This window comes from Micropterus salmoides, unplaced genomic scaffold (genome assembly GCF_014851395.1).
Source record: "Micropterus salmoides isolate LMB-PRFRI ecotype aquatic unplaced genomic scaffold, ASM1485139v1 Ms_hic_scaffold_14, whole genome shotgun sequence".
Taxonomy (NCBI): domain Eukaryota; kingdom Metazoa; phylum Chordata; class Actinopteri; order Centrarchiformes; family Centrarchidae; genus Micropterus; species Micropterus salmoides.
Genome location: NW_024040485.1, coordinates 8,330,622 through 8,357,060, shown reverse-complemented (window position 1 = coordinate 8,357,060; position 26,439 = coordinate 8,330,622). Strand labels below are relative to the sequence as shown.

Sequence of the window (26,439 nt, the reverse complement as noted above, 5' to 3'; positions counted from 1 at the left end):
CATATACAATCTAATGTATGTCTTACTCTGACCAAAACAAGAGATTTCTAAATTATCTTAAATAAGTCTAATTTAAGTCTCCTGAACATGGGACCATGAGATCAGAAAAAGAGCTCAAAACTCAGCTATGACTCCTGGGATCTCATGATTCTTCTCAAATATATCTCAGTTTTCTCATAGTGACCTCAGAAGCCAATATCTCAATTGTGTCTTACTCTGATCAAAAGATGAGATCCCTAAATGATCTTAAATAAGTGTTAATTTAAGTTTTCAGAATGTGAATTAGAAAAAAGCTCCAAGATATGTCTCAGTTTTGTCACTTAGGGGTGGAAAACAAAGATATTTTGCTCAAGTACTTTACTTAAGTCAAACAGGCATATTGAGTATTTTATTTATGGAGAGCTTTAGACCCTTTAGACTCCTCTGAATTTTAAATCTTGCACTGTTCTTATTGCTTTTATTGCCCTATTAACCCTATTACAAGTCACTGAGAAGAAAGAAGAAGATAAAATATACTTTTGTCATTAGAAATAATGGACTTTCAAATTTCATGTTTTCCACTTTGTTAAGGTATACACAGCCAGCATAACTGGAACACCCACCACTTTGACAAGAGGTTCAGAGATTTATTCATTAAGGACTGAATGCACGCAAGAACTGAGATACAACAATGTCATCCAGAATGAGCACTTTTACTTTTGATACTTAAGTACATTCACTGTGGAATATGTTTATACTTTTACTTGAGTAGAATTTTGAGAACTTGAATCGTGGATATGGTATTTCTCCTCTTTTGAAGAGGTAGGAAAATTGTACTATATTTAAAGACAACCAGTTCCTTGCTGTTAAGTGTAATTGGATGGTGCAGAGGCAGGGTCGTTGCCCTTTGAACTACAGGACTGGGGTTCAGATCCAGCTGAGGACAAGCCTCCAGTAAGGTTCTCCAAGCATAGACCATAATGGAATGCAGTCAAGCAAACTAACATGTCCCTAGTGCTCCTAACTGCTTTTTAAGAGCAATAAGCAAGACATTAATAAACTTAAAAAGATACAAGATACAAGATCTCTTCCATTTCTCCTATTGTAATCTCAATTCAATATCCATTTGTCTTTCTCAAGTCTCGAAAACTCAATTTCTCCTTATTTCATCTTTTCTCCCAAAGGAGAAAATATACAGTTGAGATCTTACTGTTTTCTCAAGAGTTAAAGAAAAGAAAATTCTGAGCAAAAGATTTTTCCTCTGAATTTGGTTCACCTCCTGAATTTAACTGGATTGAATCAGTGCGATTAAAATAGCCTGTGGCTGCTCTACTGATGATGCAATTATAATACAGGTGGGATTACGAGTCAAACAGGATGATACTGGTGCTTTCTTAACAGGAGATGAGCACGCTCTTACCTAAAAAGGATACCTTAAAGGATAGCCAGATTCTTTTTCGTGACATAAGTAACAGCAAATGACATTATAGGTGTGATCACACATGCTGCCTTTTTCATAACTGTGACGGCAGTTTTCTATTTAGAGATCAGACGTGAAGAAGAGCCAGATTTGAAGTGTACTTCGACAATCCAAGACACAGCATTCCCTCATACCCTCCGCATGTGTTATAAACGCTGTGATAGCTGTGGCTGAATTATGACTGTTAATGTATATAGATGTTTAAAGCTGCATCTATTTTTTGTTATTGTCGAACAAGTTGTAAACACAGCATAGACATTTGCCAAAGTTGGTAATATGTTAGCTGGGCATGATTATTATTAAACATCCAGCCGATATGGATCAACAATAGGATTTATTCGGAGTTTCTAGGCCAACTGTCTGATATTCACTTCCTCTACTTCTGTTTTGGTCTCCTTCAACTCCTGAAGAAATTATTTGGCTCTTGTTAAATGCTCTACTATGTTCACCAGCGAGTTGCTAACTGTATCGTCAGCTGTTTGATGCTGAGCAGATGGTGTACAGTGGATTTTTAGAGCTTTTTCTGGTTGAATCAGTGCTGACGAGAACGTTGAGACTTAATCAAGAAACGGGTCATAAAACTAAAACAATGACCTGAAAGATGCTCAAACACCCCATAGAGCTGGTAATAATTATCTGTTAGTCACTAAGAGCAACCCCCGTCACATTACATATGGTCATTTGATCCATTGTTAATATAGGAATACTGAGTGCAGCTTCAATTTATTTTCATAACATGATATGCAATCGAGCATTATTTTCTGCACTGGATCTCATTAGAGATGCCTGATTTTACACATTGATGATATATCTTATTGATTTTTTGAGTGACAAGCCTCTGAAATATGCATGTGTGTGCGACTATATGTATGTGTAAATGGGAAAGGATAAACTAAAAGGAATTTATATTGCCGTCTGCCCATTAACAGTCAAGTTCTGAGCAAAGTTTATCTCATGCAGCTCAAATTACTCAGGAGATATAATAACTACGACAGGCCTGACTGTTGCCAAGATGTAATAGCAAGCAAGTAAACACGAACCATTCTAATTTAAAGGGAAAGGTCAGACAACAGCAACAGCACTGGCTGAGGTCTGAGTAATAGAGATTTGATTTGTGACACTCCAATGAACTTGACCGCCTGTGTTTTACAAAGTCCAATACACAAAAACATTCCTTGGTAACCAACGAATAGGTAAACAGGCTGATGTATGTGCTGGTTAGGTAGAGATCTGAAAGATGCTGTTATCTATCTAATGCAAAGAAGCATCGATGGGAAATAACCTGGTTTCTGTGGTTCTGAACTATTAAGCGGAGGCGCCTCCAGGTGTTTTATAAAGAGGGCAGAGTGTTAAATACTCTCCCCATCTTGAACTCGACAACTGGTCACCCAGCACACCATCACTTCATAACATGCATCACGAGTGGCTGATTACTATCCATCCTCTGTTTCTTTCCTGCTTTTGTTAGATGAAATGCACACGATGAACACTCCTCAGTCTGCATTTGATCTGACACACTGCCAGAGTCAAAAATAGCTCCAATGGTGTGTTTATTGAGGCGCACGCCACTCCGACAACGGGTCTCAGTTTTGAGCTTTGCAAATCAAAGTTTTCGTTTCCATGGTGACCACACTTACCCTCGTTTCAGTTTTTGTTAGATAAATCATCATTAAAATGTCTCTAGAAATGTATTACCATCACATCACATAAGAATCATCTATTTTGAGAAATGGTTTTAACGCAGACAGTTCAGTTCTGATGATATCTTTTGCTTAAAAGCCAGGTTGCATGCGGTAGGCTTCCTCTCTAACACACAAATACAAGAGTCCTAATAAAAGTGCATGAGCAGGCAGATGTTGACCTGATCGCTGTGCCAAACACGACAGCTAATACACCCTTTCAGGGATGTTCTGCTAAATGCACTCGATCAAAGAAATAAAAAGCAGAGAAACTGACGGCAGCGATTCAACCACAGAAATGCTAAAATGTGGCTTCCTGTTCTGCTGCAGAGGAAGATAAACATCCTTTATAAGGCAACATGTAAAAGCAAGATGATACTGATACTGTCACTTACAAAATATTGCCTTTATATACTTTTTCCCCCAGCATTTGAGGAATATATGTGACACATTCACTCAAACAGATCATCTGGTCAGAACCACTATGTAAACATTTTCATGGGTCGATAAGACATAAAACACTCTTTTCAAAGCAATCGTATTCCTGCCGTTCAAACTTCAGTTCATCATGGTGGTTTTGGTCATGATTATTTATATAGCACATTTAAAAACAACACAAGTTGAGCCAAAGTGTTTTCTAGTCAAGGCAGAATGGTTAGCAAACAGCAGTCGGGACTGTAATCTGCTGTTTCTTTGTGTATAGTAGCCTTAACTGGTATGAATAAGAACATCATTTTCCCCTTGCTTTTAGTTTAGTCTGAGGCTGCCCCTCTTAAATTATTTCTAACGTACTCTTACAGCATTTTAATCTGTTGCTGGTTTCATTCTGTTTCTCCTAACATCCTTTTTCAAATTCTGATTTTATCACATTTGTCGTTGTAGGTTTCCATTTTTTGTCTTGCCTTCTCTGGACTCTTGCATTATAATAGTATTACATTATGTATTATTCCTTTTATAATGTATACCAGTATTGAGACAGATGCAGTTTGACTACTGTTTCGTTCTGCTCTGCCTTTCTATGCATGTGGAGTTGCTGACTAACAGACGTCTCCATCTGTCTCAATAAACCGCAGCGTTCCCTCTCTATCCACCATCCAGCAGTTCTCATGGAGAAAAACAGACATTAATTTTCAGATGTCTCAGGGAGGTTTGAATGACATTAATCTTACTAGTCCAAACAAGCAAAGACATAACTTAGATACATTTCTCCACACGTACTTGGACCCTGTGGACATGTATTTTGTGTGAGCATGCAGCTGGGTTCGGTATAGGGCTATAACAGTTGTCATTTATATTGATTAATCTGCAGATAATTTTCTCAGTTAATTGATTGGAAGATAAAATTGTGAAAGGTGCCCATGGTGACGTCTGGAAATTGCTTTTATCGCCCAACCAACAGACAAAGATGTGGGAACTAGGTAATGTTTGGCATTTTTACTTGAACAGTTACCTAAACAATTAATCAATTATCAAAACAGTTGCAGATATATTTTATGATGATTAAACTAATTAGATAATCAACTGATCATTTCAGCTCCAGTTCAGTGTCTTCACAAGAACAATCTTGACAACATTCTAGGCTGTCACCGAGACCAAGAACTGTGGCCTTTCTATAAAATAAATTCTCCCTTTAACTGTGAATCCACACTTATATCTCGTATTGAGGTTATTTTTGTCCATGAATGTTGTCCTGCAGTGACCAGAAATGCTTTCATCTGTGATGGTAATAAAGGATGAACCTCAATCTTCAACTATAACCTACACAGATTTTGTAAATGCCGCCTTTACTTCTTGCTTATTCTAACCGGATATGTATCTGGGTGCAACTGTACAGTAAATGAAAGACTGTTTTTGCCCGCAGTAAAGCATGAAAGCTTTGTCAGCTTGCTAAAAGAAGAATTACATAACAATAGTGTATTGGCAACTTCCCCTTCAGCCTCCAGAAATCTCAGTTTCGCAGAGGAGGTGGATAAAAGCCATGTGCACTTGCAATATGCACTAATTAATTCTTGTCAAAACATTTTACATTCTCTCTGATGTTAGAGATGAATGTGCAGAGAGAGGTATGGCGTCCACTCTGAACATTACAGCAAAGTGGCTTCTGCTCAGTTTTGTTCTCTTTGTTATAGCCATCACGATGGATGAGTTATTAGCTAAAGGACAAGATGACGGATCGATTACCAGTCACAACCTTTGGCCAACTGGCATTGTCTCACTATTATTTTTATTATCAAATACAGTCTTGATATTTTAAAATTGATCTCTTAACCATTTAGTCAGTAAAATGTCACACAATAGTACAAATTGTTTGTTTTGTCCGACTAACAGTCCCAAACCCAGAGGTATTTAATTTACAATGCCTTAGAACAGAGAAAAGCAGCAAATCCTCATATCTGAGCGGGAGTAACCAGTGCGTGTTTGGAATTTTTACCTTGATAAATCACTTTGTATGACCGATCAATTGCCAACATTGATAGATAGATCTGTGTGTGTTGTGGATTAGACATCCTCACAGGTAGATTGACAGGAATTTGAACGGGCATCTCCATAGTCGATAGGAGTGGAGGTAAAAAGGCTGGAAGGGAGGATGAAGGGATAGAAGGTCTCTCTGGGCAGCTATAAAGAGGAGCGGGATGGTTGTGGCGGCTCATAAATGGGTGCTGTGATGTTGTAAAGGGCAAAGTAGCAGCAGGATCACTCGGTCGCCCCAGAGCTCACACTGCGCTGGGGAACATGGGATTCAAAATAAAGCAATGAACCTTGCAGATTATTAACTATATGATGCCTAAAGCAATACAGAGTCTGAGTGATAGCCATTCAGAAAGTAAATGAATCACTCAATCAGACCTTAAAAGTTTCTATAAATATTTTGTGGACTGAAGCTGCTCAGAGGGGACTGTTTGTGCTTAGCTTGACTGGCTTGACAAATCATGCAAAGGATTTTCTCCAAAACTGGCATGTGGAAAAGCCTCTGAGGCTGTAATTCAGGCACATGTCGTGGGACACTAAAACTCTCCTCTGAAACTGCGAAAATGCATGAGTTGCAAAGCAGTCCCTTTGTGAGTCAGTCTAATATATTGGTTTAAAAAACACATGTTGTAGACACAAAAACAGTAGTATATATAAATAAAATCATGCAATAGCCCCATCTTAGATACTTACATTGTCAAACTTAGAATGTTGAGTTAATTCAACAGGCTGTACTTTTTGGTGCTATATGGTGTTACTGTTATTTTGTACATGCTGTAATGAGATAAATTCAAAAAGCACAAAGTGCAGCCGTTGGACACATTAGAAATGTATAGTTGCACAGCTACTGTAAGCAGTGAGCTAAACACACTTGGCCTTGAAATCTTTACTGGAAGCAAGCAGTATTGGACAACAAATCCACTGATTGTGAAAAAGATGAGGTACTTCACAATAGTTACCCAAGGTTGTTGTAAAAATGACTTCTAGAGCAGTAAGTAAGAACTAGGCTCCTGTGCAAGAGCACTAACTGTTGCTTTTTGGCTGGAACCGAAGATGAAGAACATTTGAGTCGTGTCTGCAGCCGCTCACTGGGACATTGTTTCTGATATTGTATCCACCAAATTATGAAATTATTTGTATTTGGCACATTAATCAATAATTAAAATAATCTATTGCAGCCAAAACTCATCGTAAGCTTTAGTTTAAATACACAAATCTGAACATTTTACTAAAAGAAAACCCTTTTGCACTTTCACTAGCTTCTCTATGTTTAACGATATGTTTCTATACATAAAATTTTCCAAAATTTGTAACTGAAAATTATTAATATTATATAGGAGAATATATCAGTGTGTACATATCATCACAGTACTTGTACCTGACTGCCTAAACACTATAATTTCCCAAATCCTGATATGTTTAGGTAACACATTTTATTCAACATTTCTAGGTGTAGATAGCATGAATGAGATTTAATTTTGTCCTGATATGACAACTGATTGCACTTTGAGACCGAGGAACTTGTTCTGATAAATGATGATCAGATTCCACTGTCAGACTTCAACTGGATGCTGAAAGGAAAGGTTTCTTAGCAACTGGGGATTTTTTCTTGGTATAGGCTTGAAATGATTTTGTAAAAACAAACTTGAAGCTTCATTCTTGTTCCATTCAATTTAAATTTAATATTACAATATGCTGAACACAGTAAAAGCTACAATACCCATTAGGTCCTGCTATTTAAGATACAGGCAGTACTGAGGTGAAAAAAAAACCTTTGAGGAACAGTTCAACCTTTTGGGAGTTGCACTTATTCGCTTTCTCTTTTGAAATGAGAAGATCAGTTCTACTCTGATGTTCGTGTGTAAATAAAGTAAACAAAACAAAACAACAACAAACAATGTGTGCATACATCTATATAACAAACTAAATTGGTTATTTTGCATTCCATAATAATGGTAATTAAGCAAAACATTTAATTGCTACCTCTGAACCTTTTCCTTTGTATTGTTAATGCACTAACCCTACTTCAAATCATTTTTAGATCCTGATACTTCATGAGAAATGTTCCATTTGCATCTTTACAACAATTTTGACCGATTCAAGTCTAGTGTCTTTTTAGGAAAATATTAACTGTAAATAGAAGCTCCTGAGCTGCACAAAATTCCCTTTAATAACCAGTTGTCACTTAATTCCATTGTAAATCCCAGGACTGCTGCATATTTGCATTATAGGCTGAGCGGTCATCAGCTCCTGTCCAGTCATCAACGACTGTACGAGCTGTTTTTGAGCAGTTGCTGGGACACGGTTATAAACACAACCTGTGTTATCTACGTGATTTCATCTCCAGCGAACTTCCTTGGGACCTTATCTAACCCCGGGGCCCATTTGCAAACTATCATCAAGCCTTTTAGCAATCCTTTTATGTGCCAATTTATATAAAATTGTGACAATAAAAAACTCTATTCAGCTGAATTGAATGTCTGCGGTTATCTATTACAAAATGAAATTTACTAAATTATAAGATGAGAGATGGGACAATATTTTTAATTATGAGACTTCCAGGCTCCTTGAATGTGGAAATGCCTGTTTATTATTTTCTATTTACGGCCTCAGCTGATGTGGAGACGCAGAGGGGAGTTATGTTTAAACACATCTAATCTGCTCCATGTTTGAAACAGCTGGAATTGCTGATAATAACCATAGTAATAGCTTAATTGTGAGCTCATTACATGAGCGGGGAGTGTGTGATTGTGTGAGTATTGCCTGGTTAGAAATCAATTCTCTGAGCCAGCCACATATATCAGCTTGTTTCTTTGTTTGGTTTCCAATGTGCAGCTTTCAGACAGGGAACATGTACTAAGTGGAATCTGTTGTCAGGCGAGGCAATCTGGGAGACAGCAGCAATGACATTACGAGCGCTCATTGTGCACAGACTTGGCCTCTCCACAAAAAGACGGAAAGCATGTATAATTACTGGAGAGACGAGAGAGTATAACAAAGACATGAGAGAGGGTTAGCCGTCCACAGTGTGATGAGCTAAAGAATCCATAAGCAATGCCTGTAACAGTTTGCTGTGAAATCAGGTATGCATGGAGGTTTCAGTAGAAGAATGATTTTAGTATTTCTGATAAAAAAAAAGGTTGGAGAAATCCATGCTAATTTGTAATCTAAAAGAAATTAAAATAAAGAAGATACTTGGTTTTAAAATCTGGTGTTGACATTTTTCTACTGATCCAGCCAAAAGCTTTACGTTTTCTCGTGTTTAGGGTGGAAAAGCCTCTTTGACAGCAGCTTGTTAAGATAGGTAGACCCACCACACCTATTCATCTGAATAAAACCATTAAGATAAATTTACAAAAATATTGCAATGAAAGTAAATACATATGCCAAGACAAGAGAATTTCATTGCAGGAGTGTAAATGTTAACGCTCCTAACGTTAATCTCCATCATATCTGCAGTAGGTATTTCTGACTTAATTGTCTAAACTCTGATTTAAATTATTACTCATCCCGATCCATTCGTAAATGCAAATTCAACAGGGCAATTAAAACTTGACTGCAACCACTGATTCCCAAAGCAGGTTTTTAGCTGTGGCATAAAAGCGAACTTGGTAGCCTGGCGGTACTGAATGAATGTAACTAAAAGCAAAAAGACAGATTTTTACAATGGCACTGACAAAGAAAATGTATTTAATGTGGGTCGACACATGACGGCTGATAACTGATCCACTTAATAATGCCTGTGTCTGCACAAATACCTCTGCTGCACATCAAATCTATGCATCTCTCTTCTTCAGTGTATTTTATGTGTGTGTATGCATGCACTTGTTTGTCTTATTTCTCTACATATGTCTTACCCCCTCCACCCCCCACCCAGTTTGTGTGACTTCAATTGATTGACTTGTGAGTGGATTCATGAGCAGGTATGTGCATGCAGTTTCATATATTTACTATACAGTAAGTGTAGTTGGTAATTGATGTAAAATACGAATCGTGAAAGGAGAGACAGAGATTGTTTGTTCACATGACTGACTGGAGCAGACAGACTTTATACAACCAGCCGATTGTGCATGACTGCCTGCATTGATAAGGCATTTACATGTTTTTACTGGCAAGACGATGAGAAAAAGCTCCACACCATATTTCACTAAACGGTACCCCCAGAAGAGCCCCATCTGGTTTCCACTGCAGGAGCTCACAAACACACATTTAATCCCCATTCAGAGCCGACGGGGAGCCACAGTTTGTAGACTGTAATGCTGTTTGATATTTACATTCATGCTCTGCTTCAATGCTTCCTTAAGTGACACATTAACAAAACACATGGCCATTGATGGATGCACCCACTACAGAAGGGATCGAACAAACTCTGTGCAGCAACTTTGTGGCTGTAGGGGCTATAAATAAAGTGAAAGTCATGTTATGCCCTGAAGCCCAGAAAACCTTTTTGCCAGACACATCAACAGACTCACACGTGGATAGAACTAGGCTAATAGTCCTATCCTTGTGTGAGACCATTGATGTGGAGGATGCGGGATATCATCTTGATTTGCAGGAATCAACACAAATTCAACCAATTTCTCTTAATATTTGAGATTTTCTTTTAGATTGCTGCATTTTTCAGCATACAAAAAATTCAAAAGGCAAATAATGGGTATGTGACGTGATGATGTGTAGGACTTTGTTTTCTAGAATCTCCTTGTCAGGCAGCATTTGTCCTGCTGTTATGTGTATCTTCAATTGAGCCCTTTAAAAGTGACCTAAACTGACCCATATCAAATCTAATATCTAAACTAAGCATTTGATTTATGGACCTTGCGGGCAGTGCTACACAGTGATGCAGGAAGCACCAAAGTTACTTTACAGACACAATTGAGGGCAACGTGTTAAACATCGCTAGTTAACTGCCTGCACAGGCTCATGTTGTTCTTGCTGGATGTTATTATTCATGATTCCTTAAAACAATCCTAATGTTCACAGCTTACTTGAATATTGCAGAGATGTATCCAAACACAAAAACAACATACATTTTGGGAAAATTTGTGAGAAACAATACTAATTCAGTCATTTGGGGCAACAATAATTACACTGAAACTGCAATCTGGGAGGGACTGGACAAATTCCAGTTTCCCTCACATGAATCAGTAATATGATATTAAGCAAACTAAATAATACACCTTTTTAACATTAAACGAATAAGAATCATGACCACATTCACTTGCTTTTTCATGCAAAATATCCTTGTGAATTATGAACCACCCCTGGTAATTTGACAACAGCTGAAATACAGTACCATCTAGAACAATGACTTTGAGTAGGGAAAACATTCACCTCCTGGAATATTAATCCTGTCCAAATGGGACTCCCTGTAATGCAGCTAAAATGACCAGATTATAAAGTCAGGCTTTATTTGCACTGACCCAGATAAACCCCAACCCACTCCCCAACCACTAAAAGTCTTCGAGTGCTCATTTAAAAGTTGATAATGTTAAGTGAGTTTAAATGTGATAAGAGATCAATCCTAAAAGCAATCGACTGTTGCGTCACACAATTGGCCACTCCATTGTAAAAGATACATCTCCATTAGGGGACTGCAGCATAGATGAAAACACTGCTATACAACACATACTGTATCAAAGCTTTTAGGTTGTCAGAGTTTCTACAAATGCCTTTAATCATTTATCATTATTGCTTTGCTAATTTACATTGTTGTCAATGGGTTTTGCAACTCTTCATAGAAAACACCTTCTTAAAATGCACTCTTTTCCTGTTTTACAACTAAAACTAAACTAAACTAAACAAAACAGGTAAAGCTGTATTGATCCTCAGAAACAGATCAAAACACCCAGGTATTTCATAGTCTTGCTCGAGAACACTTGAGTAGGACAGATGCTTGACAACACAAAGACTGTGAAACAGTCTGACAGAGGCCTTGCCCGGTGAGCCACTACCTGATCATTTCAGGTACATTAAGCAGTGACTGGGCAGAAAATGGAAAGCAATGTTTCACTGTTGAATAGCTTATTAGCTGCAGCACCGGCAGCAGCAGCTGAAACAGTGTGAGCTCAAGGTCAATGCTGACATAAGATATTACACTCTGGACTAGATCAAACAGTCTTGCTGAAGTTGCAAACACAGACTGGTTTAGAGCTTACATTTCAGATGCAAATTAAATGCCTAGCCCATAACACTGTATAGTCAATCTATCAATAAGAAAAGAAAATATTAACCAAATACCATCAGTCAGTGTCTTTGAAAAAATGTCCTCAAAACACTTTAAAACACTCTTAATGGACCCACTGTAAGCTGCCAAAATGCTTCAGAAATCCTTCGGGGAAATGTATGCTGCTGATTGAGAACTGAACTAAAACAGCTTCTACAGTAAATTAGAACTGATATAGTGAAACTCTTTCTTTTTATAAGAAATTCAGGTAAATTTGACAATAATGACACTATTCTTCATTACACCCAGGACACCTAAGAGGTGTTTTAATTTAAAGTCCAATTGATAGTTAACTTCATTTCTGCTAAGAAACCGGTGTATATATATCTTCCCTGTTTCTTTTAACTTTTGTATATACTTGGTAAAAAAGTGATTAGCTATATTAGTGTCCTCCAGTGGGCATCCATTTTTGGTTCAGACCAAGCTGTTGCGTAGTCCCAACTGTGAGATCGGCACTTTGTACATTTCTTTATGTTGTGATTTGAATTATGTGCGTAACAGACGGTGTGCTGAGGTTATTGTAAGTTCAGACAGTCTGGTTATTTGGTGGTTTATTTTGCTGTCCCCACAAGTGGACCTGTGAAAGAGGACTAACTCTCACTAGCTGCCTTGGGAAATCAGAGTTTAGATGCTGTTCCCACAAATTATGTGTTTATCCTCTTTTGAAAAATGATAAAATATGCACACATGAATCAGCATCTTATTCAATACATGGCTCTGCTCTCATGTCTGAGCTCTCACAGGAATGCCAGGCATCAAACAATCTCTGACTCCCATAGAGACATTCTATATACAACACTATCCCAGCGATCATTTAGCAGACGAGCAGCTCTAGAAAATCATAAATAAAGCTATATCATTTACTTATCTAGCCTGGCTGCATACAAAGGTGAGAAACATGAAAGATTTCTGTGCTACCCAAAGTAAGTCTATAAAGCAACAGTAAATTATATATATAGCCTACATTTCTTATGAATTTTATTATTACAACTAATAATAATTAATACTAATAATATTAAACCGGGGGGGGGGTCTGGGGGTCCTCCCCCTGAAAAATTTGGGCTTTAAACACTTAATGTTCTGCATTTTGGTGAATTTCTTTGCACCAATTTATTGAGGAAATGTCTCAGGTGACAATTCCAAATAAAAAGAATATAGTGTAATATAATGCAGTAAGGCTGTCAGATATGTTTCTCCTGTAGATCAACTTATCTCATTTAATTTAATCCCAGCTGAGTCTACATACACGCAGGTATGCCAGAAGTAGCCTAAAGTCTAAATGTGCATATGGCACCTTTTTACCTCAATGATAAATTAGCTTAATTAATCTGAATTCAGTTAAGAACTATTTATTGATGAAATATTCAATAGGTGGGTATGGGGGTCCTCCCCCAGAAGATTTTGAGCATTAAACACTTAATTTCCTGAATTCTGGAGACATTTTCTGCACCAATTTATGGTGGAAATGTCTTTATTTTTATAAAGGGAATGACAAAATTTAGGTGGTAGGTGACAATTCAGAATATAAAAATATAATAGAATGTAATGCAGTAATCAGTAGCTTATTATTTTTTTTAGCTTATATCTACATATAGGTTATTTTCGTGCATTTGGCAAATTATTACTTTTTTTGGTCCACAACACAATAAACAGCTCGAGCAGAGGGAGAGGGAGTGGGTGCTGTAAGAGATGTGATTGGGCCAGCCCAATGTCAGTATAGGCCGATGCCTTATGGGCCGATCTTTGGCCCATTTTTTGTGTAGCAAATACACTGACCAGACACTGGCCGACAACATTTATATTTAGATGTATTGATTACAATTTTGCTAGGGACAATTCAGAAGTCGTGGATAAACCCTGAAGTTGTGAGCAATGCGCTCACTCTCTCTCTCTCTCTCTCCCTAAATGCAGGCAGGCTGAGTAACACTGGGGGGTCACTTTACGTGAACTTTAAACAAAATGTTGCAATATTATTGTGAGTAGTCTCCAATCTTTGAAGACCTACGAGACAGGCTGCATCATGAAGATTATTGCAAAATAACATGGAAAATATTTTTGTTGCTGTTGTTGAGTTACATTCGGGACCACAGTGAAAAGTGACCTGCAGCCGATGAAAAAGGCAAAAAATCTACCAATCTGCACCTCTAAAGCTCACATTACACACATAATAAGCACATTATAACTTGTTTGTTAATTCTGTAGAAAAACCTATGTATAAATAGCTGTTGGATATTATAACTGTATATAGTATATATTTTCCTACACAAAACATGCAGAGAATTCAAATTCAGTCCACCACACCGATGCAAAAGAGATGCAAAAACATTATTATAATTAGTTTAGATTTTACTTTGTCAGAGTTGGGAGATCGCTCATTTGTGGGTAAATCTTTTTAAACCTATAAAACTGATTAAATATTTATAACTTTTCAATAAGTCTAAATGTCCTGACAGTGACCCCTAGATGCTACAAGTCACATAATATCAAATGCATCAAATCCTGGCAGTGCAAACCACTGAGCAACCAATGCTGCCATCCTTGTGCAAACAACTAATTTACATATTTGTCTTGTAGCAGGTGAATAGCTCTTTGTGTGTTGGACAGACAGATAAGAACTTTTGCTGTGTCTAGATCACAAAATAACACAGTGTCTCTAAAACATGTCTACATGTCTAAAGAAAAACATTGTGTTCCAGCAGGTCACAGGTTGAAATACCTGTAATGCAGTGAATGGGAAATAAAAAGTAGTTTAATGTCCCATATATGCATAGAATACTAAAATTAGATTACAAAATTTTTATGAACTTTTTGCATTACACGTCATCTTTCCATAACCTCCGCATAGGGTGGTTTCAATGTTGTCTTGACTGGAGAGGTTTTCAGTTCCTGAGGCGGTTTCCTTTGAGAGTTTGTCACATTTGCTGAGGTGTGAAAGTTGTTATCTAAGGTGAGGTCCTGAAAACCTCGAACCCAGTACAAAAAAACAGGGTCTTGGGTTTTGCTTATGAAAGCCAGCTGCTCTATCCATATTATGTGTCTAAATGACTTGGTTGTTAACATGTACGATACCAAATAGTGGGTAAGAAAGGGATGTTTTAGTCTGCAGACAAGACAAAGTGTCAACTTTAAATTTGAACTGAAGATAGTATCAAAATATGTGGTCGAAACAAACAAAAAAAACTGAAATGTGAGTTAGAAACTGAGAGACTCCTATTCTCCATATTCGCAGAACTCACCAATGTGACATTTGGTTTTGTCACACAACTGAAGATTTTCGTGTTTGAAAAGAGGAGACGTATGGACACACCTTTAAGTATGAAAACACCTTTAGAGGTAAAACTCACCTGGTCTTCAAAGGACAAGGCCTGTCCGACATCTCGAGGGAACCCATCTATGACGATACCATTAGCGTCTGGGATCTTCATGATCTTCTGCTTGATCTCAGTTATTGTTGTCTCCTGGAAAACAGTGAAAGCAACATGATTCATAAGTATCATCACTTTAAAAGTACGTCTTCTTCTTCCGCTTCAGTTTGTGTGCAAATTCCAAGAACCATCATTTCTACGGCTTGATAACAAAATATTACCAAAACCGGCAGGCAGTTTATTGGATTTATGATCAGCACGATTAACTGAACAATTAGCCAGATGCTTGCATTTCTGGCTTTCCAAAGTCACACTTCACTTTGTCACATTTCAAATGCTAAACACTGGGTGCAGGTCTGAGTCAGAGGACATTTCGGCTACAAATGATAAAGCAAAAAAGTTTATAGTTTTAATTATTATTAAAGTCTGCTTTTCCTGCAAGAGCATGAAAAAGGAGGTTAGTTTTGTTAATGTTGTTGCAATTCCCAGAGTCGATTTGTCAAGATTGTAGATTAGTTAAACACCCTTGAAAATGAATAATGAGTAGCTGAGTTAGAGTCATAAATAATGTGAAGGGAAAAATATGTAAGCATTTTGAAGAACATAATTAATCGATTTATCCAATTGTACTTTAATATATCCGAATGCAGCCGAACAACTGTTTTGATTGCATTTGAGGCTGGAGAGTGCCAGCATCTTTTAGCATCAATTCCTTCCTCGTGGCTGGAGGAGGTCAACACGTTTGAATGTATTTCTCCAGGCAAAATGCATCATGCGATATGGCAGAGATACGTGAGCAATGCTCCGATCTAAAAATAACCTCCGTGGCTGTGCACAACACTGAGTAACACAGACGTTTAATTTCCCTCCACCCACAGAATAACAGCAGTGGCAGACTGCACAGAGATTAGACCTAATCTAGAATCCATCCAACAGATTAATGTATGCATGCAAGATAAAACAAGAAGAGCTGAACTAAAAAGCCCCCGATTCAACGCATGAGTCAATGTCAGAAATTATTGTTTGCCAGGCACCACTCTGACTCCAGTAGAGACAATCTATATACAACACTATCCCAGCGATCATATAGCAGATGAGCAGCTGTGGAAAATCATAACTTAAACCGTATTCCAAATCTCTCCCATGTTCACTATTCCTCTTCTCCATATAATTATAACATAATTAACACTGTATCATGAACAGTACATTGAGATTTTTGACACTAATGAATTATCATAATTTTGCATCAGCAGCAACAGGTGCAGTCTAACAAATGTTACACATTGTATAGGATTTTTAGCAAAAAGTAGGATTCATGCTATGGACAGGAGTATTGGATTGATAGTTGGCTTTCCATAACCTCTTCTTAGGGTGGTTTCAATCTTGGCTTGACTGGAGAGTAAGTTTGAACATCTTAATTTCTCTGACAACTGAGCAACTCCATCTGCTGAAAAAGTCTGTGTGTCAGGGTCAAACGCTCGGGAACAAGTCAGGAAGTGGACTTTAAGTTGAGTATGTTTTGTAAACTGTCGTTTCTCAGGTCAAGAGAGGACTTTCAAGGCTTTTAGTTGGAATTTGGTCACACTGGAAAAGGGACCAATCCAGCTGTTGATGGAAACATTTAGCTTTCTCTTTGTGAAGTAGTTTTTCCAAAATCCCACTTTGATTTAAATCCACCGGTGCGCTACTCCATCATCATTACATGTTATTGTAAAATGGTACGTTAACTTCTGGTGCACTAACTGCTACTGTGACAATTAGTATAGCATATTATTAGTATGGAATTGATACACAACTTTTGTTACATTGTGCTTTTAAAAGAAAACGATTGTCAGCAAGTCCTAAAACTCAGTCACCTTATAAGTAAGATGATTTTTTAAAAGGCACTGGATCCTGCTGAGCCATCTTATCAGAACTGTTTCCACAGTCTGAGGATATAAAAGCAAAAGTGCTATCAGTCTTTAATTCTACACCAGACTGGGAGATGTCCTCTTGTGAGAAGACCCGAGAGATTTCTGAGGGAACAGACGTTCCGAAATATTCGGAGTCACTGAGTCACATGACCCTGCAGCGAGTTTACAGACAAACAGCAAGAACTTCAAGTTGATTTGATAGTTGGCTGAGAGTCACTGAAGTGATACTGTGTACTGCATTTTGAATCATTTACAGCACTGAATGGGCATCCCAGCTGAGCACAGTCACAGTACTCCCGGCTACACGCAGAAACGCATGGATGACTTTTTTCCAGCCTACTTGCAGAGAGAAATGAAAATTATAGAAACTCATCTTTAAAGGAATGGGTTGACATTATGGGAATTATGCTTATTTGCTTTCTTGCCTATAGGGTTAGATGAGAAGATTGATTTCACTATCATATCCATGATATGAAGTTGCAGTGAGCAGCTGGTTAGCTTACATTAGCAAACAGACTGGAAACAGGGGGAAACAGCTAGCCTGGCTTCATACAAAAGTAAACAATCCACCTACTTGCACCTCTGAAGCTCATTAAGTAACACAGTATATCTTGTTTATTTAAATCAGCACAAATACGTATGTGTAAAAAGGCAAGATGTGGTTCGCTGGACATAGTGACATCAGGCCGGGGTGGTTGTTTCACCCTTTTTCCAGTCTATTTTGTTCAATTAAACTGCCTTCCATTTGTAGCTTCATATTTGCCGTACAGACATGGGAGTGTAGGGGATATTTTCCTCCATCTTTATCAAGAGCGTGGTCTTTCAGTTTGAGAGCATGGCATTTCATTTATGCCCTCAAACTCGACCACACTCTTGAATAAAGATAGGAAAATAATCCAACAGGAGTGGTGTAAATAAAAAGGGAATAAGCGTATTTCCGAAAATGTCAAACAAACGTCCTTTAACTTGATCTTAAAAACATAACTCTCGACGTAAACACCCAGGTTCCTTCTGTCAACCTATATTTGACTGACAAATTAAAACAAACAGGTTACAGCAGTTTCTAATTTCTGCTATTACTATTTAAACAGATAATTGATGAAACTATTTGGATAAAATGGTATAAAAAGAATAAAATCTACGTAATCTTCGGTGCCAGTAAAAAAAGACAAGATGTGAATCATTAATATGTCACTTAACACAACATAAAAACAATATTTACACAAGCGATGCTGTCATCAAGGCTCCTGTTTAAAGCCTCTGAGAAACAGTCTTCTCATGTACACAGGAGTATTTTGCCTCTTCTTCTCATCATTAGATACAGAATCATCAAGAAACCAAATTCTAATGCTAAACTAATCATGGTAGGAAATTAAATGCCTAACAGCCACAAGTCCCTTAATCATACCTAATATGTCTGTAACTTGGCCTACTTTTCTGTTTATCTAACTGGTTCCTGGACTGACATCAGGTAAATGTCCAGAAGGGAGATGTGATGTTGTGCCAGATATGCAAGGAAGGGATGATAAATGAGGAGGTTGGCAGTTATTGAGGATAATTCATGAGAGGGACACAAGCTAAGAAATACCAGTCACGATGCAGGCGGGGGCTTGGTGTCCGTGTTACAGCCATGTACCTCGCTTGCATCATGGTGCCCACCTACGTATTTTCATTATGTTAATCTGAATGTACCCAGACAAACATGGAAAAAAAGAATACGTTTTATCCTCATATGGGCCGTGTTTACTTGGACCTTATGGCAACCAAACCACTAACCAAAGTGACATACTTTAGCCAGCAGTCTGCACAGGGCCGTGAATGACACTGCTTATTCTAAAACTGGTGCAGTGGTTAGCACTGTTGCCTCACAGCAAGAAGGATGTGGGTTCGAACCCCAGTTGTCCTGTCCTTTCTGTGTGGAGTTTGCATGTTCTCTCTGGGTGCTCTAGAAGACATGCGGGCTAGGTTAATTGACTCTAAATTGTCCTGATTGTTTGTCTATGTGTGTGACCCTGCGATGGACTGGCGACCTGTCCAGGGTATGCCCGATGTCAGCTGGGACTGGCTCCAGCCTCCCTGTACGCAGGATAGGTGGGTGAGAATGGATGGATGTCAATGGTGAGTTTATTGGTACTCCAACATCAGACTTTTGAGAGTTGGATAAAAAAAAAGTTGCATTAATGATCTACTTATGGTCATGAAATTGGACCTGAAGGCCAAACGATAAGCAAACATGGATGTTGTGACAAGATTAAGTGAACTTCCTGGTCATTTCTTGTATTATAAAACTTGTTTTCTCAAGTCAACACATTGTCTTGCTTTGTGGACATAGAGATTTATTTTTGACCTACCTTTGTAACAAAATATTCTACAATCAAGGTTTTTAAATTTTAACTTTTTCCAGGGCTTTTGTCTTCTTCATCAAAATATATAAATTGATAAGGTGTCCTCACATGACGTATGTATGGAAATATGGTCAACTGTGAGGGGGAGATCACTACCCTAATCCAATGCCAAAGACCATTCTTACAACCACTTGTGATGACACCTGAGCCAGTGCCATTCACTGAAGAAAAACTCCAGAAAACACTGGTAAGTGAAGTTAGTATTTTACCACAGATTATGGGTCTGAAATCCAAATGCATCACCGTGTGTTGATAATCTAATCTTGGACCAATAAATAATGATGGTTTGTCTGAAATTATTAGCAGTAACTGTATCTTATTTGTAGTTAATGGGCTTAAACATGAAAAACCGCCTTTCAGGTTATTTATATCATTGTGTTATGGTTTAGTCCTCCCTCTGTGTTTAATTTAAATTGTACTTGGTGTTGTAATCTTAATTTCATACATATACTAACCTGGGAAGTCATATGCGTTTCATATAGCATTGTGTAATGAATGGAGCGCAAACAACCACAGGGGGTCTGAGCCCATTTTCTTCCCAAGCAGGGTCATTGTCTTGCAAAGAAGGATACTAATAAGACAGATAAGCCTCCCTCTCGCCAGCGTGCTTGTGATTTGGACGCTGCTAATTAGTCCCTTGTTACACGCACGCTGTGATAATGACCTGCTAGTGACTTGACACACTATGCACTCATCCTTACTCTCTCACACACACACACACACACACACACACACACACACACACACACACACACACACACACACACACACACACACACCCCCTGTCTCCTTCTCTGCTACCTGTGGTGCCAGCTCCCCGTTGGTGATGATTTTAGCGATCAGGCTCCACTTTCTGTTGCTGGTGGCGTTGTGGATCATCTTCTTCCTCAGCAGCTCGCCCACGGACACATACTGGAAGCCGTAGCGCTCGGCAATCTTCAGGCACTGTGTTCCTTTGCCGCTGCCAGGGCCACCTAGGCACAGAGGGAGAGCTGTTGATGTTTTGGGGAGAGATTTTGTCGTGTGTGTGAAATGTGTCTGTGTGAGTGTGAAACAGTATGTGTGTGGGTGTGTTAGTGTAGGCGCATGTGTGCGTTAGTGAGAGAAGCCCAGACTATGTGAGACTTGTGTGTGTCGCTCCCTGTGTGCGACTGCTTGTGTGTGTTTTGTAAGTGTATGTGCGGGGGAGAAGGGCATTCGGGGGGGGCAGATGAGAGAAACAGGTATGTGTGAACCTCCTACATACTGTATACTAACAAATTCTCTTCTCAACAAAAAGGATGTTCAGAGGAAAAGACAGCTCTGAGTTTGATGTTGGATAGTCTGGTAAACATCACAATCAATACAGGTCATGTTCCCCCTTGTTGTGACATCTTACTTTACACGTAAAAATATTGAAATTCCTCCAAAAGTAAAAAGTGTAAGTTGTTAAAACAACATAAAGTAGATATTTTGGAATTCAAATTCCCATAGGGAATCTCGAAGACATGCTATATGAGTTGATGATAATAAGCATGTATAAGTGCCTGTAAAAACCGGCTGACAACCTGAATGCTGATTTGCTGTCTTTAATTCCAGGATTTCAGAGCTGCTACTGTTACCATAGAAATGTCAGCTGCTCCAAAATTGCTCCTGGTTCAAAGCCAGGCCAGAGAGAAGTGAAATTAGCTTGAGAACAAGCTGTGTGGGTAATTTATTCCATCATGGTGTTACTGTCAAAATGTGTTTTTAGGGATGAGGTGAAAGAAGTGCAAAAAACCCCATTACAAATCAGTGATTGCTAATTTATTAGTTGTTCGGATTTAATTTAGATAGTCACATTTTGACAGTCAAGTGTGAGAGAAGTTACTGCAAGGTGTCCTTAAAGGGAAAACTAAATTCCTAAAGATGCTTGTAATTGTGTAAAAAGAAGCCTACAGGTACTCCACATCTGGAGTTCATCTTAGAGTTGGTGTTAATAATCACTAGTAGGATAGGTTTGGAACACATGTGTAGGGTTTATATTTTCAATTAAGGCCTCCGTGTGAATCAAACAAAGTCCTTGTCAAATCATCTAACACCCTGAAACCTCCTGACCCTCGTCTGCATTTATCGCGTTACACTTCTTTCTATACGAGTACGCTTACATACGCGTATTTCGTAATGTTCGACCCAATCCTCTCCCAACTTCCTCCTGATTACACGTCTTTATCAATTTCTTTCTTTGCAAACCCAACAGACAAAACATGTGCCTTGATCCTCCAAAGAGACGACAGCTGTTGCCATCCCTTTTAAAATAGGGCACAATGTGCTCACAAAGGCGAGATAGGAACTGGCTTTGTGCTGTGAGGACAAATAACTATATCATCCACACTATAGACAGTGTGAACATCCCAGGTACACACCAAAAAGCAAAACACGCTGTAGCTGAAGGCCGTCAGAAGGTTCAAGAGCTTTTAACAGACATTGACACCTTAAGCAAACTAAGTCCAAGAGGGTTTATAAATAGCAACCAGTGTCAGACCAGCATAACCAGTGTCATTACTTTTACTTGCGTGCCTGCCATGCTTAATTTAAAAGATCAATGGATGTATTTGACTGGTTAATGCAGGCCCATCAAGGAAACCAGATTAGGAGAGCGTGAGTATCTAACACAGTGAGTGACATGCAACAAGATCTCCCCTGCTGATAACAACAGCGAGAGGCGGGGCTACACTCAAAATACCAGGAAAAACACGCTGCTAGTGTACACACACGCACGCACGTAGATTCCCATCCAGGCCATTTATTTTTAGATCACCAGCGAGGCATATATAAACCTTTGTATATAAATGGAATAAAGCTCTCATCAGAAGAATCAAAATACACTGTGTTTTGCTATGTTTACACATAAAACAATATTTTACTGCTTTGTGTTATCTAAAGGAAAACATGAGTCAGCTGGAATCCAGATGAACGCTTCAAATCTAACACGTCAGATGTGGAAACCATAAATAGACTTCTTCTCCCTTCAATTTTGCCTCAAAGTTTTCACCTTCTTGTGTTGTGTAAAGGCGGACATATTTATATTTTTATTGTGTTTTCATCTGCTGCACTGGTCCTTTACCAATGACAAGGATGACTTTGGGTCGCGGTCTGGATGGATCAAACACCTCGTACTCCTCTATGAGCTCTGCCGTCTCCGACAGGTCCGAGTCGCTCTCGATGGAAAACTGGCTGATGGGAGGGAGGCGGTCATACCGTCTGTAGGGAAAATTGGGACTGTCGGGCAACACTGTCACACACACGCACACACATTCACACACACACATATGAAAGGTCATGCCTGTTTTAACAATCAAACAGTAACAGTAAATAATACATAAAATTGTTAGAGTGATGAACTCAATGACTCATAATCATACAGCTGTAACTGGTGATAAATGCTTTGATTATAACACATTTAAGATAGAAATCATCACTGCATGCTGTTCCAAGGAAGCAGAGCTGCTATCATTTACATGTAGAACCGATGTTATCTCTCTACGCTGTATTAAAAGGATAAAGATGGTGTTGATTATTCAATTTTAACAATAATAATACATACGCTAGAGATGGGAATAGAAGTTTTGCTGACTCTGAAGAGAACAGAGATGATGTTTAATGCAAACAGTTAAGCAGAACACAGACACATCTCTTACTGAGATGAAACATTTTTAGAAAAACATATTCAGAAGGTTGCAAATTACAACAAATGCTGCCCCACCTGCCTGAAACTAAAGGTTTACTTTTACCGTCTTAACATTTCTAACACAGTGAACAGTCAATCAGGCCATGATAGGAATAACTCAGGAAGCGAGAGCAGCATTACCTTACAGCAAACGCTTTGAAACATGACAGATTTGAGTTTCAGCTATCAGCCGAGAGGTGAATCGCGGGACACAGGAATCTCTATCCCAGATTATGCTTCAGTTCCCAGCAGCTACACGCTGCAGCTGGCAAAGCTTTCAGGCATCTTTACCAATATCAGAAGAGAAGTGGGATAAATCTGAATTTCTCAAAGCAGTAAACGCTCAACATTTCTAGAAAGTGAAGATTTCACTTTCATAAAAATTATCTCTTCTGGGGGTGTGGTGCCCCCAGTGTACAAGGCTGAATCCTTACTGCAGAGGCCCGGGTTCAAATCCAGCCTGAGACCATTGCTGCATGTTGCCCCCCCTATCTCTCTCCATCTTTCCTCTCACCTATCAAATAAAAAAATTTAAAATATCTGTAAAAACAAAAGATCTCTTCTATCTGCATGGTTGTGTGGCATGAGTCATATGTCTGTAGGATGCAAAACAAATGTATACTCACACATGTATGCCTTGCTTCACACGCATCATCAAACAAAGAAGTGAATGTCTAAATATATAATAGACCTTATAAAACAGAGCAAATTGAAAATGTCAACAGCATATGAGTGTCATAGCTGGAGTCAACTTTGCTCTGCAAATTCAAACCAAGTTTTGCATCCACAGTACTCCCCCCCCGCTTTGGTTAGACGTGCTGGAAACCACAGCTGTAAGAGATAACTGATGAATGGAGAACCCTTTGCTCTCATGTGAATTATTAACTGCACACGTTCGTCTTTTAGTGTACAGTGACAGGCTGCCAACAAATCCACATATCAGTGGAGGCAGCACAGGGATGTTCAAGGCGAAGCGCTGCACACTGGATTCTGTTTTTGAACACGTTGCTTTCACAGGTTTGGAAGCAGCAGTGGTTGCTTCTAAACTCTGTAGCTGGTGTTTTGGGCGTGGTATGTTTGTGGAGGCTTCTGGTGTCTCAACAGAGGCTTCTGGCACTTTTGGGAAACTAAATCTATCTGAGAGTAGTGATGCGCACAGCTGCACTTCACACTGTAGCTGGAGAAAAAATGCCTCCTAGCTCATCCTGCTCTGAAAGTCTTCCCCTAGTATATCCGAGAGTTGCGCAGCAGTTTTAACAGTGTATCTACAATGGGGCTCATGAGGGTACGGTACAAATGTCAACACCCTTTCCAGTTCAAACACTCAGACAGTTTGGTCGTGGTTGTGTATGAGAGGAAGATGCATGGCTGCCAGAATACTTAGAAAGAAGTCAAGTGCCAAAAAATATGTATTTTGGCTCCTAGCAGACACTAAAGAAGTTGTACACAAAACATAATGGAATAAAGTCCCAAGGTGTAGAATTAGATGTGGTTTTAAGATGCAACTAAATGTTTTGATTTCAAAAATGTCTTTTCAAAAAGCCCATCACAAGTTTTAGAGTCTAATGTGACATCTTTAAATGTCCTCTTTTGTCCTCAACAAAAGTTCCCAAACTGAATAAATTACATGTACTATCATATAAAACAAACTAAAGCAGGATATCTTCACATTTAAGAGACTGGAACCAGCAAATGTTAAGCTTTTTTTTTTTTGCTTTAAACACAACTTGAACAATTAATTGGTTATCAAAATGTTCTGTCTCTGATGAAACTCACTAATGGTTTCAGCTCTAATTTTGTTTACTATGTTGTTTAATCAGAATTCACGGCTCACCATTTCTAAAGAGGGACCTGCGTGATTGGCCGCCATTGAGAGGGGGAAGGGACTTCTTCTCCTGGCCCACAAAGGTATCCCACCGCACCTTGTCTGGTCCTCCAAGCTCCCTGACTTTCTTCAGACAGCCCTCCAAGTAGTCGATGGGGTCATCGGGGCGGTAATACATTAAACCTGTCAGCAGGCTCTGGAGACAACAATGGAGGAGAACTTCATAAAGTACAGATGGAGAATAAAAGGAAGGAACATGTTTGTTCTGGCATCACTAAATATTTTTTTTATAATGTAGATGTTGTTCTGTGACAGTGTGACGGCGTGAACAGCCTGCCTTAATAGGTAAAAGATTTGAAGAGCAGATCGTGGTTACCTTGGTTCGGCTCCAACAGGGGAACAGAACAACTCATTTTGAAGCCCCTAAAATTGGACACAGCCTGGCAAATACACACAGAACCCTGATGACCTGTGATTGTCGAGGAGGAAAGCCGAACACTGTGATGAACTGTGAGAACTAACTCCGTGCCGAAACAAAAGTGTATGTTTGTCTGACATTTGTCCCCTGGACCCTGAATGTTTTAAAACAATACCTTCCTCTGGGACTTCCTTCTTCATCTCCACCCCTCCTCACTAACAACTCCCACTGCCAGCAGCATGAAAACATAAAAGCTTCACCCAACAGAAAACAATTCCATGTGCTTATTTAGTTGGTTGATACTGTAATGAACATCCTTTTATATGAGAAGCAATTGTAAGCAGTAAAATTACATTGCAGTTAAGGTGATGATGTGTCACTTCACACTGCTCAAATGTAATTTGAACTGGCTGTAAATAAACAAGCAGTGATTTCTAGCATAAATTAGCTGCACTGCACTTGGGATTGAGTCTAATTAAGTGGATGAGCCAATGTTCAATCCTCTAAGGGAAAGGAATAATACTTCGTTATTATAAGTCCCGTCTATGCTTCCTAATAAGAGAGGTTTTGCTGGCTTTATTGTAGCCTACTTTGTTGTGATATGTTTTAATATCGCAAATAATCCTTGAGTTAGGTGTCATATGATCATGTTTTTGCTGCATTAATTGTATTTTCCTTCTAAAATGTATTATAGACTTGCCACGCGCTGACACACTAGGCTTTCATCATGGTCCTCAACTGAGAATAGTATATAGGATGCTGCTTCACGTCAATTTAAAGCAAATTATGCTGAGGAGAGGAGGTCGGTCTATTTCGTTTGATTACAGTTTGGCTAATTATGATTGCATAGTAGTCTACTATAAAACACAGTTTAAGGAAGCAGTTTCCCCCATTTAAACCACTATTTTAATGAAGAGGTAAAAGAAGAAGCTTTCAGAGAGACGCTCATGTTCGCTCCTCCATCAGCCATAACAAGATGTAGTAGGCTACATATC

General features: G+C 38.7%; 1 protein-coding gene across 1 annotated transcript in view; it reads right to left on the bottom strand.

Annotated features, from left to right (window-relative positions):
• ak5 (adenylate kinase 5) overlaps nt 1-26,439 on the bottom strand; it is a 78,898-nt gene that overhangs the window by 52,050 nt on the left and 409 nt on the right. The window contains exons 2-5 of the mRNA XM_038719213.1: nt 25,036-25,222; nt 22,599-22,766; nt 20,315-20,487; nt 15,175-15,288 (exon numbers count right to left, since the gene is read on the bottom strand). Coding sequence (XP_038575141.1) covers nt 15,175-15,288; nt 20,315-20,487; nt 22,599-22,766; nt 25,036-25,222 — 642 coding nt within the window. The remainder of the gene's footprint in view (nt 1-15,174; nt 15,289-20,314; nt 20,488-22,598; nt 22,767-25,035; nt 25,223-26,439) is intronic.